This window comes from Salvelinus namaycush, chromosome 3 (assembly GCF_016432855.1).
Source record: "Salvelinus namaycush isolate Seneca chromosome 3, SaNama_1.0, whole genome shotgun sequence".
NCBI classification, from domain to species: domain Eukaryota; kingdom Metazoa; phylum Chordata; class Actinopteri; order Salmoniformes; family Salmonidae; genus Salvelinus; species Salvelinus namaycush.
The window spans coordinates 51,847,803-51,862,709 of NC_052309.1; the positions used below are offsets into that span (position 1 = coordinate 51,847,803).

Consider the following 14,907-nt stretch of genomic DNA (forward strand, 5'->3'; position numbering starts at 1 on the left):
CACACACACACTTTTTGGGGTAACAATTATCAGAAAGGATCTGAAGGGTATCGATATATTGTATGTTTGTTGTTTAAACAAAAATCAAATATGTGACCACCGTATCCCCCTGATATGAGGGCGCATCCGTGCGCTCTGCCCCCGCATGTGCGAACACATCACTGTGATGCTGACGCAGGTCGACAGAGGCAAGCTGTCGGGGCGGAGCCAGTAACGCAATGCGCGAATGGGCAGTGGCAACAGCAGGCTAGCAGTGAAGCACCCGGTGAGGTTTGGCGGCAGAGCGACACGTCGAGGCGAAACGGGGTGATCCAAGAGGAAACGGACGCTGCGATGCAAGCAGACTGGGGCAAAATAAGAACCAGCTCACACACCTTGCTCTGATTTCTGGACTGTTTTATTGCGCCTCTGACAATGGAGACGTAATGCGCAGCTATTTTCTTGCTGTCAGTTTTATACTTCGTTTTCTGCCACTTTAATCTGAGCCTATTATTGGCAGACATCTGACGACTCAACGGTCGTCTCGAAAGGGACAGGCTTTTTCCTCCTATGATATTGTATCGAACGGTTATTTATTCGTTCAGGAGCAAACGTTGAGGTTTCTGCCTCTTTTCCACATTCTTATTTCTGGAAAGGGTCTAATCATGACGAAAAGCGCGCAGCTTGCGCCGACCCTGTGCTGAAGCGATGTTTCAGGAACATGGATACTTGTTTCTCTGTTTCTGGTTTACAAAATAAGTGTCACAAATGGATGAAGAAATCGACACCCGCAAAATAAACAACAGCTTCCTCCGGGACCACAACTATGCAACTGAAGGTATTGTAATGAACGAGGCAGGGAGTGTAGCTCGAATCTTCCACCTTCTGACCAGTAGCTCAGTGTGCCATCAACTGTTCTACAAAAGCATGCTCTATGGTACCCCATATATAGACCTAAGTACGTAACTTTAGCGCCTATTGACGATAGTATCTTCTCACTGGGGGAGTTTTGTTAAGAGCCCCGACACGGTACGGTTTTGGAAACATAGGCCTAAATCTTTAATATCAGCGATAAATAATTCAATAAAAAACAAAGGTTAAATTACTACATGCTTATATGGTTGGGGTTCAATAAGACCATATTTCCATGTTACAGAGCTTATTTATGACAAACACATAGGAAGGAGGTGTACCTGTGGTAATTATTTATCTGCGTCCCCGAACACCTGTCTTCAAACTGAAAACGGACGCCACTAACATGTTGTCACATAAATAATTACTGTCAGCTGCAACTGTGTTAAAAATCGGTTAAACAGTATACATTTAGCGTTTGTGAAATAATTTTGATATGATTTGGAAGTAGGGGGATTTCTGTTTCTAGAACCGTACCGCAATTGAGATTCAATTCACGTTTAGATGGAGTATTTGGCTGTGTTGACTGCCAGAGCCAATTCGCCTCTAAACAGAACATGTAAGGTCCTTGGGGGGTTCTCCCGCTCTGATGACGATTATTTTCATGCAGGAGTAATAAAGGCCTAGTGCACTAATTTGGTCAACAATTTTTTTCAATTTATATAAATATATATATTTTTTTTATTGTGACGACTACTTCCCGCGGCAATGCTGAGTTGTCATAGCTATGAGTCTGTACAGTCTCTTTCTCAGGAAAAAAGTGTTAGGCTATGTAGAATTAATGGCTGTCTGGCATTAGCCTATAGCGTTGCATTATATATTGAGAAGTTCAGATATTGGAGAATACACAATGCAGTCACGGATATGTCAATGTCTGTATCCCGAATGAATCACTGAAGCTACGCACATCCCGATGCATGAGAAGCGGGTCAGAGGAGACTCGGTGGGAGAATCTAAATCTCATTCTCCTCGTGTCCTCTATCCTCTCTCCTCGCCTCCTTCTCAAAACCCATTGGATGAGAAAGCCAGAGGACCCTCCCCTTTGACCTTCTCCAATGGGTTTAGGGAAGGAAGCGAGGAGAGAGGATGCGAGGAGGACGCAATTGAGATTATCCCGGGGAGTTCACACAGGGAAATAGGTTTAGCCCTCTGTCCAACTACACTGAACAAAAAAATAAACGCAACATATAAAGTGTTGGTCCCATGTTTCATGAGCTGAAATAAAAAATCCCAGAAATGTTCTTTATGCACAGAAAACGTTTTTCTTTCAAATTTAGTGTACAAATTTGTTTACATCCCTGTTAGTGAGCATTTCTCCTTAGCCAAGATAATCCATCCACTTGACAGGTGTGGCATATCAAGAAGCGAATTAAACAGCATGATCATTACACACAGGGGGAGTATTTCTGTCTGTAATAAATTCATTTTGTGGGGAAAAACCCATTCTGATTGGCTGGGCCTGGCTCCCCAGTGGGTGGGCCAATGCCCTCCAAGTCCCACCCATGGCTGCACCCCTGCCCAGTCGTGTGAATTCCATAGATTATGGCCTAATGAATTTATTTCAATTGACTGATTTCCTGATATGAACTGTAACTCAGTAAAATCTTTGAAATTGTTGCATGTTGAGTTAATGTTTTTGTTCAGTGTACAACAAGAGATCACAAACAGCATTATGTTGACCATTTCGTATCAACCACATGAGTAGCCTAAATATTTTTTATAACGACAGAGTCATTCATTTAGAGAGACATTATGGCTACTTATTTTCATTTTTAATAGGCTATCGTAATTGTTTCAAATAAAAAGATAATTAAAAATTCAATATCCTATAAGTTGGTTGTAAATGTAAAGGACACTCACACTTATAGAAAATGCATCCTGCTTTCCCTATGGCTGGTTATACTGTATTGTTTAGGGTCTGTGCTGTAGCCTATAGCAGTGGAATAAAGCATTGGGGTTGCTGGTGTCAGAGTAGTGCAGCTAATCAGATTGTTTGCTGTTCAGAATTAAAGTTTAGTTCTCTATGCATTTTGTCTGTTTAATGTCAATACTGAAATATGCAAGATAGCAAGCAAAGGCACAAACAGGATTCTACGCTTTTCCATGTTGATTTCCATTCATATGACTTTGATTTATTGATTTAGGGCTATATCAAGAGTTAGGCAACAGTAGGTAGAGAAATCATGTTGAGCCCAGCCCAGCCCCCTCTGTTATCTTAAGCTAAATAAACTCAGCAAAAAAAGAAACGTCCTCTCACTGTCAACTGCGTTAATTTTCAGCCAACTTAACATGTGTAAATATTTGTATGAATATAACAAGATTCAACAACGGAGACATAAACTGAACAAGTTCCACAGACATGTGACTAACATAAATTGAATAATGTGTCCCTGAACAAAGGGGGGGTAAACATCTAAAGTAACAGTCAGTATCTGGTGTGGCCACCAGCTGCATTAAGTACTGCAGTGCATCTCCTCCTCATGGACTGCACCAGATGTGCCAGTTCTTGCTGTGAGATGTTACCCCACTCTTCCACCAAGGCACCTGCAAGTTTCTGGGGGGAATGGCCCTAGCCCCAGACTTGCTCAATGGGATTGAGATCCGGGCTCTTCGCTGGCCATGGCAGAACACTGACATTCCTGTCTTGCAGGAAATCACGCACAGAACGAGCAGTATGGCTGGTGGCATTGTCATGCTGGAGGGTCATGTCAGGATGAGCCTGCAGGAAGGGTACCACATGAGGGAGGAGGATGTCTTCCCTGTAACACACAGCGTTGAGATTGCCTGCAATGACAACAAGCTCAGTCCGATGATGCTGTGATAGACCGCCCCAGACCATGACGGACCCTCCACCTCCAAATCAATCCCGCTCCAGAGTACAGGCCTCGGTGTAACGCTCATTCCTTCGATGATAAACGCGAATCCTACCATCACCACTGGTGAGACAAAACCGTGACTCGTCAGTGAAGAGCACTTTTTGCCAGTCCTGTCTGGTCCAGCGACAGTGGGTTTGTGCCCATAGGCGACGTTGTTGCCGGTGACGTCTGGTGAGGACCTGCCTTACAACAGGCCTACAAGCCCTCAGTCCAGCCTCTCTCAGCCTATTGCGGACAGTCTGAGCACTGATGGAGGGATTGTGCGTTCCTGGTGTAACTCCGGCACTTGTTGTTGCCATCCTGTTCCTGTCCCGCAGGTGTGATGTTCGGATGTACCGATCCTGTGCAGGTGTTGTTACACGTGGTCTGCCACTGCGAGGACAATCAGCTGTCCGTCCTGTCTCCCTGTAGCGCTGTCTTAGGCGTCTCACAGTACGGACATTGCAATTTATTGCCCTGGCCACATCTGCAGTCCTCATTCCTCTGTGCAGCATGTCTAAGGCACGTTCATGAAGATGAGCAGGGACCCTGGGCATCTTTCTTTTGGTGTTTTTTTAGAGTCTGTAGAAAGGCCTCTTTAGTGTCCTAAGTTTTCATAACTGTGACCTTAATTGCCTACCGTCTGTAAGCTGTTAGTGTCTTAACGACGGTTTCACAGGTGCATGTTCATTAATTGTTTATGGTTCATTGGAAACAGTGTTTAAACCCTTTACAATGAAGATCTGTGAAGTTATTTGGATTTTTACGAATGATCTTTTAAAGACAGGGTCCTGAAAAAGGGACGTTTTCTTTTTTTGCTGAGTTTATGTGTGGATAGATCAGGGGCTGGGCAGTGAGAGGAGAGAGAGAGAGAGCTGAAACAACCATATAGGATTAAGCTGAACCACCAAATAGGCAGATGACACTGGCGTCAGACAAATGCAACACATAAGACAAGCTTAACTCAAATTTTTCTATCCCATTCTCTCATGTGAAAGCCAGGCAGGACTAAAACATTTTCTCTCTCTTTAATCAGCTTCACCTCTAAGCTGCCAGACTACTGCTCTTTCCAGGAGGGCTTAACCTGTGCCAGTCTTTATACTGAAAGTGTTGTTGCATTGTCTTAGAGGGAAGCGTACCCTGCTCGTTTCACTATATGGGTAACTGTAAGATCTATACTGTAGAGTTCTGCAGTCTCCCTAGTGCTGCATGTCCTGGAGGGAACGGAAGGTTTTCACAGAAACGTACGGGTTACAGGCTCCGAGGTGTACAGCTCACTCGTTTCTCCTCTATGTATGAAGGTACTGAGGTGAAGACGGGAGCCTCGGGTGAAAGTGAGCAGCAGGAAATAAATATATTTTTTATTCAGGTTCATCTGAATTCTTTTTAATTTTTTTATCAATCTAGAAATGCTAGATATTCGTTTTCAATAATGGGTTTCACCCAATATGTTGTTCATATTCATATTAGCTTACCTAGCTTTACATTAATATATTTTCAATTTATTTGCGATTCCTAAAAAAATGTGTAGAGTCAATTGACAAATTGTGAAGTGATTTCCCTCATTTTATTGTCTCTTAGTACTCCTCACAATCTAATTGGGAATAATGAGTAAATCATACAATTTCTGAGGCAAAACAATTTATGTTCTCCCCTCCCCCACAACTCCTCCCTAAAAGCATATTACTACTATCGCCCTCTCTAGCACCTTCTCAAGGGCATGAGGGCTGGAGGGGGGCTGAAGGCTGCCAGTAACCCCCCTCCTCCATCACTAAGAGCCCAGGTTAAGCCTGTTTCCGAGTGAATGACCCTGCCTCACCCACTGACCTACAAACTACCAAACCCTTGCCCCCCAACCCCCTCCACCCACTCACCAGGAGCTTAGCCCCCCCCCCCCCCCCCCCCCCAATCCACACCCCTGTGTGCTTTCTCCCCAAGGAACACAGAGTGTAAATAATTCAGGTACCGTCCTCTCTCATCCATCAGAAGAATATTTACAACCCCCCCCCCCCCCCCCCCATCCTCCCAGTCTGCTGTCTGTGGCTGTGTCCTATTATAAGGTCGGCCTGCATTTGTATGGGAGGGAAAGGAGAGGATCTCAAGGCCACCAGACTGCTGTCTCCATCTTACCATTACTACTAAAACACATGGCATACATAACCTCTATACCTCTATAAAGACAGCTCATGTCATCTCAGTCTATGATGAATTTCACGCCTTAAGTATTGATTTCAAAAATCAAAAAATTCGTAAACATGAAAAATAAAGTTCAAAATGTAAAAGTTATATTTTTGAGGAAAAGTGAAATAATGGATGTTGAGATAAAAAAAATAAACAAATTAAAGGCAAAATGCAAGCAAATAATTTTAAAGCGAGAGCAAATTATTTGAAAACTAACGCAAAAATAGTTTTCAGTTCAAATTTTCCACCACCAGCTGTTAAATCTATTTTGCCTATGCTCTTGCCGGCAGTTCACAGGCGGCTGATGAGGAGAGGACGGCTCATAATAATGGCTGGAATGGATTGAATGGAATGGTATTAAAACATATGGAAACTAACATATGGAAACTCCATTAATTCCATTCCAGCCATTATAATGAGCCCGTCCTCCAAAATGAAGGTGCCACCAGCCACCTTTTACATTGTTGCCCCTATATCCAGATAATGTTCACTGTGTTCAGCAGAGAGAGTATTCAGAGGTGGTTTCGCTGCACACAGCCTCATCTTTGTGCTATTAACTAGCCAATAGAAAAAGACACCTTAACCAACTTGCCCAATAAATATCTCTAGCTTCAATAGTCCAGAACATTTTGCTAAGGGTCATTCAGATACATACATTATTGTATGCGTGGTTTGACTGTATGCTTTCCGTAAGCCAAGTAATTATTTTGACCGTAAAGGGCGTAATGTGATTTCAATCTCATGATGAATGTCTCCAGCTAGATAAATAGCTAGCTAAGTGGTGTACACACGAGTCCCTGGCCTAAATACAATGATGTAGCTAGCTAGCTAACTGGAGACATTCATCATGGGTCTAAAATCACAATGGCCTATTAGGACGTGACATCACTTAAAAACATACGGGCAAACCTTTCACTACGGCTGGCAGTGGCTAGCTACAGGCATGCAGAGTCTGGCGATTCATTCTGTTTGGCTAGCTAGTCAGACAACTAAGCAAGCCAACTAAGCTAACATACTTAAAAATTGTCACGTGTCAATAATTATTGGATATTAGAAGCATATCTATATAATACCTTTCATGACAAACCATGTAACTAGTTAGGTAAACATATTAATTAATAGATAGGAATTTAAATAGAAAACTGAACAATTTTGGCATTAGTTTTCAAATAATTTGTTATTGCTTTAAAATTCAAGTTTTGCTCTCGATTTAAAATGATTTGCTTGCAAGTTGTTTTGTTTTGCTATTGATATCATTTTTTTTGTTTTCAATTTTACAAATTCCGGATTAGATTTTTACATCCATTGTTTCACTTTAAAAAAAAAAACATTCTTAACTATTTTTCATGTTTTAAGATGTATTTTATTTTAAATTCAATACTTAAGGCGTGAAATTTACCCCATGTAGATGACTGTCATCTGTTCTGTCTGGGAGGTTGTCTAGAGTTATGGGAGATGTGGATAGCTGCAGACAACTGTGCATTTTTAAGAGAAAAGCTTTGAATCACAACAGCAATGCTATTCATCCCCGGATGTTTCAGATGTACTGTTTCTGTAGGGGGAATATAATTGACTTGGACTTAAAAAAAAAAAACTTTATGGAGTGCACTATCCACTGTCCAAGTTAGAGCAGGAAATGTGTCGTTAGGAATCAGGAAAAACTCATAGAAATGGCCAGGGGGGGGTAAGCTGCTCTCCTCATGATGGTCCGATGCTACTTGTTTGACATTCAGATGAATAATTGATGACTCATGCATTTTTAAAATATATTTGAATGCATGTTGTGTTTACCTCTGCCTGTTACTACTGTTAACATCCTCCACTAGAAGAAAAGACTAAACGTAAACTGTGCACTTTAACCTATTTTATGATACCGTGAGAGGCGCATCGTGTATGTTCCGTTCACCATTTTAGTCCCCAATCCCCTCACTTCTGCTTTGCTCTTTGGGGTCTAGGCTGGGTTACTGTAAAGGACTTTGTGACAACTGCTGATGTAAAAAAAAAAAGAAAAAAAAAGGGCATTATAAAATCTAGAAAAGAGGAAAACCCTCTCATTGTGTTATTTTGATTGATGACATGAGAGTGAGACCAGAGCAGTAATTAGACCAGGGCATTAGAGAAGAGCTAACATAACGTCCATGGACCTCTATCTATGTTGTCTCTCGGAGAGGGAACACTACAGTACCACTGGGATCTCTTTTCCGTCAGCAAACCTTTGGGAGAGAGGATCTTCCTTCTGTGAGATGGGGCTTGAATGTGATGGCGTGGATTAGTCCTAAATGAATGCACACACTGGGTGATGTGTGAGTGAGGCGGTGTCACGCGGTGATTGTGCCCTCTCTAATCAGATCTCAGCCTCTTAGAGGGCTCATCCTCTCCCCTCCCAATCGGCTCCCTCCCTGCACACTGACAGGGACAGAGATTTATGGACCTCCCAATTCTCACAAAATGGATACGGGCGGGAGTTGGAAGAGGGAGGAAGACGGGCTACTGTTACAGGGACAAGCATGTACAGTGCATTCGGAAATGATTCCAAAATGTTTTTCTCATCAATCTACACACAATACCCCTTAATGACAAAGTGAAAACAGTCTTTTAGACATTTTTGCAAATGTATTAAAAATAAAACACAGAAATACATTATTTACATAAGTATTCAGACCTTTGCTATGAGAGTCGAAATTAAGCTCAGGTGCCTCCTGCTTCCTTGAGATGTTTCTACAACTTGATTGGAGGCCACCTGTGGTAAATTCGATTGATTGGACATGATTTAGACACACTGGTCTATATAAGGTCCCACAGTTGACAGTGCATGTCAGAGCAAAAACCAAGCCAAGAGGTCGAAGGAATTGTACGTAAAGCTCAGAGACAGGATTGTGTTGTAGCACAGATCTGGGGAAGTGTTCCAGAAAATGTCTGCAGCATTGAAGGTCCCTACACAGTGGCCTCCATCACTTATAAATTGAAGATGTTTGGAACCACCAAGAATCTTCCTAGAGCAGGCCGCCTGGCTAAACTGAGAAATCGGGGGAGAAGGGCCCTGGTCAGGGAGGTGGCAAAAAACCTGATGGTCACTCTGACAGAGCTCCAGAGTTCCTCTGTGGAGATGGGAGAACCTTCCAGAAGGACATCTCTGCAGCATTCCACCAATCAGGCCTTTATGGTAGAATGGCCAGACAGAAGCCACTCCTCAGTAAAAGGCACACGACAGCCCACTTGGAGTTTGCCAAAAGGCACCTAAAGGACTCTCAGACCATGAGAAACAAGATTATCTGGTCTGATGTAACCAAGATTGAACACTTTGGCCTGAATACCAAGCGTCACGTCTTGAGGTATCCTGGCACCATCCCTATGGTGAAGCATAGTGGTGGCAACATCATGCTGTGGGGATGTTTTTCAGCGGCAGGGACTGGGAGACTAGTCCGGATCAATGGAAAGATGAATGGAGCAAGGTACAGAGACATCCTTGATGAAAACCTGCTCCGGACCTCAGACTGGGGCGAAGGTTCACCTTTCAACGGGACAACAACCCTAAGCACACAGCCAAGACAACGCAGGAGTGGCTTCGGGACAAGTCTCTGAATGTCCTTGAGTGGCCCAGCCAGAGCCCGGACTTGAACCCGATCGAACATCTCTGGAGAGACCTGAAAATAGCTGTGCAACAGTAGATGACATGAAATAGGTGTATGGGGTAAATTTCACACCTTAAGTATTGAACCAGACAGAGCTTGAGAGGATCTGCAGAGAAGAATGGGAGAAGCCAAGCTTGTAACGTCCTACCCAAGAAGACTTGAGGCTGTAATCGCTCCCAAAGGTGCTTTAACAAAGTAATGAGTAAAGGGTCTGAATACTTATGTAAATGTGATTTTTCAGTTTTGTATTTTTAATACATTTGCAAGAATTTCTTAACCTGTTTTTGCTTTGTCATTATGAGGTATTGTGTGTAGATTGATGAAGGTAAAAAAAACGATTTAATCCATTTTAGAACAAGGCTGTAACATAACAGAATGTGGAAAAAGTGAAGGGGCCTGAATACTTTCCGAATGCACTGTAGCTGTGAGCATATTGCTGGCCTTTCGAAAATGGCATAATGATAAAAAGGCTAACGAAGCTGGACACCTTTATCACAGCCCCATCAATCACCACCTGAAACAACTCTGTGACTCTTATTAATGTGTATCATGCCGTGTATTAGTTTGACATTATCATACAGGTTGATCGTGTTACTAAGCTAAATAAAGACTCAGGTCAAGTATGTCTTACCCAGTTAGGACAAGGCCACGCAAAAGGTACACCAGACTAAGGATAAAGCACTAACTGAAATTGCCCTTCACACTCAACTACTCAAGTTGAGAGAGCTCTGTTTATGCCCTGTCAACGGATCCTTCAAACTACTATCAGGAGCTACATTAACTCCCTGAGTGACGCTTTACAAGCAATGTAGATGCACCGAACCGAAAAGGAGAACGTTCCCAAAGTCCATAAATCCTAGAGTTCCTTTATATAATCTGACTTTGGTTTACTTTCTTTGGGTTCATGGTTTATGATGAGCAAATACATCTGGGTTTCAGAACCTGCACGTATCAGTACCGACGGATGAAACTCCATTTGAAAAAGGCATCGCTTGAACATTCAGTAAGTCGTAAACATCTAGGATGTACAGTAGGTTCAGTATAACTCACGAGGAACATTATGCAGTGCCGCTGGGACAATCCTCTTGGGTCTATGGCCCGGCCTAGGGCCAAGTCAGGCACCTCATCTCCCAGTCAGTGTTAGCAGCAGCCAGGTAGAGTTATAATGAGACAGGTCTCACATCTATCTCTCTCTTCACTCTGGAGGCAGAGGAAGTAACAGTACAGGACTGTTGTGATGGATGCTGTAGTCCTGGGAGACGCACCTTCAGCCTCCACACTACTCAAATGAGCCCGCTGCCTTATGGATGGGCTGGGAGTTCAAAGGAAGCAGAGAGAAGGAGAAAGAGATGGAGGGTGGAGGGTTAGGTGGATAAATAAAGCTCAGAGAACGGCTGAGGGAGCTGGCTGACCTAGAATTGTGAGCAATTCTTATTTTTTTGTTGCTTCATACCAATACACTACCACCGCTAAAGTAACTGCAGTAAATGAAAAGTCGGATGGATTGTTTGTATATTAGGCTCAAATGGCTTTGAGTTGAGCCGTGTGTGGCATTTCCCAAGATTACAATTCCAGATGCTGATGTTTTTCCTACCCGGGTTTGATTAGACCCGGATGAGTTAGAATGATGCTCTGAATATTTCTATGTTTTGGAGCAGTACCAGGAGTTTTGACTCCCCATCCCGGTAACATATGCTTCTGTGAGCATGCCTTTGTGTGCCTGTGAGCTCCCCAATCCCACTGGAATCCCTTTGTGTGCGCAAGAGGGAGTGAGCATTAGCATAATGGTGATGCTAATTTAAGGGTGTGTCTCTGTGGAGGTATGTGCATCAAACCACATGGGTGAGCAGTGAGCACCCATGTGGGTTTTGGGCGTCCTTTCAGTAAAGCAGTTAATTTTCAACTCGCCTCCTATCAGTCCAGTTGAACCTCTCACCTCCCGAATCTAAAGGCTGAAGCACTGGGCTCAAATTGTGACCTCATTGGTTCCTACCGTTGTCTACTCGGGCCCCTACACTGGCCCTGTACCTATGGCAAGAATGGGTATTTTACTTACTGCTACAGTAGGACTCCTGGTACCTCTGCAATTTTAGTCTTATTTTGGGTCTGTCTCAAAAAATATCAGGTCTAACCTTCCCACAAACAAAATTCCACTCATTCTGTAAATCTCTTTTGTTGCCTGCAGCTTGTTTGTCTTGTATGGTGGTTCTATTAAAATACACATCTGTTTTAGCAATGCGGTCTGCAATCGATGGGGTATTGTTTTCCTGCGGCTGCTGTTGCCCTTATCATGGCCCTGCTCTCCAATTATCAAGAGGCTCCTTGTGTAAACAATGGTAAGGAAGCCAGGACAAACATACACAGCGAACACCGAACATCTACCTTCCGTTTGTGCTGTGTTGCCTAGTGAAAGGTTCTAGAATGTCTCTACTAACCCTCCACACCCCTAGTCGGTCCTCGGTGGAATCTCAGGGTTAGCCTCTGAGGGCTGGGGAGTCCTACAGGATGTAGGAATTAGGGAGGTGGTAGAGACCATTGTTTGGGACTGCGGTAGCGGTGGGCTGAGGTAATGGTAGATGGCGCTGAGTTCCTTCGCTAGTCTCTCTGCCTGGCTCTGGCTCTCTCCTGTTGACCCTGCAGTGACAACACCACTGGACAATAGTCAGGAGTCTGTTGACATGCCTGTTGTTTGTCCAGAGGAAGGAGATCAGCTCCAGTACCCAGGGAGGCCTCATGACCAGGTCCCAGAGAACATGTGATATAAGACCGGCTAAACAATGCTATGTTGTTCCTCTGCATCAGGATATCGGCCCACCACCCACCACCCTCCAGCAACTGTGTACTAGAGTTTAGGTGGCATGATCTCTAATTGTGACACAAAGACAGTGCAATCCATCAGGTGTGTGGCATCTTGGTGATACAATAGAAATCTTAGCTGCTGTATGTAATACACATTGCTGAGCATTTCAAGATGGATGAGCTCAGAATGAATCAAGATTCCGTGAAAGATACGTTAACATCCAAGCTGCTCACAAAGCAAATGGTATTAAGAGGGACGTTGATGCCATCCCTCCTGTTCTCCCCTTTAAGGGTTAATGAAGAAGTGACGGAGAGACTACACATGCCTTTACAGGCTGCTGAGTCCCTTCATATCTGTCTATTGTCTGTCTTATCTGTGAGGGAAGAGGAGTGCGTGCCTGCAGCGCTGCTCTCTGTTCCTCTGCCCTGGGAGGATTAGGCTACTGTTCATCTGTGATGAGAACCAGCAAAACCCCCCCCCCGTATAGGGTGATTATATCTCTGCTCCCAAAAATAAGCTTGTAATTGTGTTTCGAGAACAGGGCTGTGGAGTTGTGATTGTGATTCGAGAACAGGGCTGTGGAGTTGTGATTGTGATTCGAGAACAGGGCTGTGGAGTTGTGATTGTGATTCGAGAACAGGGCTGTGGAGTTGTGAGTGTGATTCGAGAACAGGGCTGTGGAGTTGTGATTGTGATTCGAGAACAGGGCTGTGGAGTTGTGATTGTGATTCGAGAACAGGGCTGTGGAGTTGTGATTGTGATTCGAGAACAGGGCTGTGGAGTTGTGATTGTGATTCGAGAACAGGGCTGCAGAGTTGTGAGTGTGATTCGAGAACAGGGCTGTGGAGTTGTGAGTGTGATTCGAGAACAGGGCTGTGGAGTTGTGATTGTGATTCGAGAACAGGGCTGTAGAGTTGTGAGTGTGATTCGAGAACAGGGCTGTGGAGTTGTGATTGTGATTCGAGAACAGGGCTGTAGAGTTGTGAGTGTGATTCGAGAACAGGGCTGTGGAGTTGTGATTGTGATTCGAGAACAGGGCTGTAGAGTTGTGATTGTGATTCGAGAACAGGGCTGTAGAGTTGTGATTGTGATTCGAGAACAGGGCTGCAGAGTTGTGAGTGTGATTCGAGAACAGGGCTGCAGAGTTGTGATTGTGATTCGAGAACAGGGCTGTGGAGTTGTGATTGTGATTCGAGAACAGGGCTGCGGAGTTGTGAGTGTGATTCGAGAACAGGGCTGTGGAGTTGTGAGTGTGATTCGAGAACAGGGCTGTAGAGTTGTAATTGTGTTTCGAGAACAGGGCTGTGGAGTTGTGAGTGTGATTCGAGAACAGGGCTGTGGAGTTGTGATTGTGATTCGAGAACAGGGCTGTAGAGTTGTGATTGTGATTCGAGAACAGGGCTGCAGAGTTGTGAGTGTGATTCGAGAACAGGGCTGTGGAGTTGTGAGTGTGATTCGAGAACAGGGCTGTGGAGTTGTGAGTGTGATTCGAGAACAGGGCTGCGGAGTTGTGAGTGTGATTCGAGAACAGGGCTGTGGAGTTGTGATTGTGATTCGAGAACAGGGCTGTAGAGTTGTGATTGTGATTCGAGAACAGGGCTGTGGAGTTGTGAGTGTGATTCGAGAACAGGGCTGTAGAGTTGTGATTGTGATTCGAGAACAGGGCTGCAGAGTTGTGAGTGTGATTCGAGAACAGGGCTGTGGAGTTGTGATTGTGATTCGAGAACAGGGCTGCAGAGTTGTGAGTGTGATTCGAGAACAGGGCTGTGGAGTTGTGAGTGTGATTCGAGAACAGGGCTGTGGAGTTGTGAGTGTGATTCGAGAACAGGGCTGTGGAGTTGTGAGTGTGATTCGAGAACAGGGCTGTAGAGTTGTGATTGTGATTCGAGAACAGGGCTGTAGAGTTGTGAGTGTGATTCGAGAACAGGGCTGTAGAGTTGTGAGTGTGATTCGAGAACAGGGCTGTGGAGTTGTGAGTGTGATTCGAGAACAGGGCTGTGGAGTTGTGATTGTGATTCGAGAACAGGGCTGTGGAGTTGTGATTGTGATTCGAGAACAGGGCTGTGGAGTTGTGATTGTGATTCGAGAACAGGGCTGTGGAGTTGTGATTGTGATTCGAGAACAGGGCTGTAGAGTTGTGATTGTGATTCGAGAACAGGGCTGCAGAGTTGTGATTGTGATTCGAGAACAGGGCTGCGGAGTTGTGATTGTGATTCGAGAACAGGGCTGTGGAGTTGTGATTGTGATTCGAGAACAGGGCTGTGGAGTTGTGATTGTGATTCGAGAACAGGGCTGTGGAGTTGTGATTGTGATTCGAGAACAGGGCTGTAGAGTTGTGATTGTGATTCGAGAACAGGGCTGTAGAGTTGTGAGTGTGATTCGAGAACAGGGCTGCAGAGTTGTGATTGTGATTCGAGAACAGGGCTGTGGAGTTGTGATTGTGATTCGAGAACAGGGCTGTAGAGTTGTGAGTGTGTAAGAGGTAAACGGATGATCTTTGAATTTGAAGTAGTAGAGTGCAATTGCATTGAGAAACAGATGATTGAAA

At 44.3% G+C, this 14,907-nt stretch overlaps 1 protein-coding gene across 1 annotated transcript in view; it reads left to right on the plus strand.

Annotated features, from left to right (window-relative positions):
- Window positions 1-289: 289 nt before the first annotated feature.
- Window positions 290-14,907, plus strand: part of ppp2r2bb (protein phosphatase 2, regulatory subunit B, beta b) — a 57,013-nt gene continuing 42,395 nt past the window's right edge. The window contains exon 1 of the mRNA XM_038978430.1: window positions 290-817. Coding sequence (XP_038834358.1) covers window positions 748-817 — 70 coding nt within the window. The 5' untranslated portion in view covers window positions 290-747. The remainder of the gene's footprint in view (window positions 818-14,907) is intronic.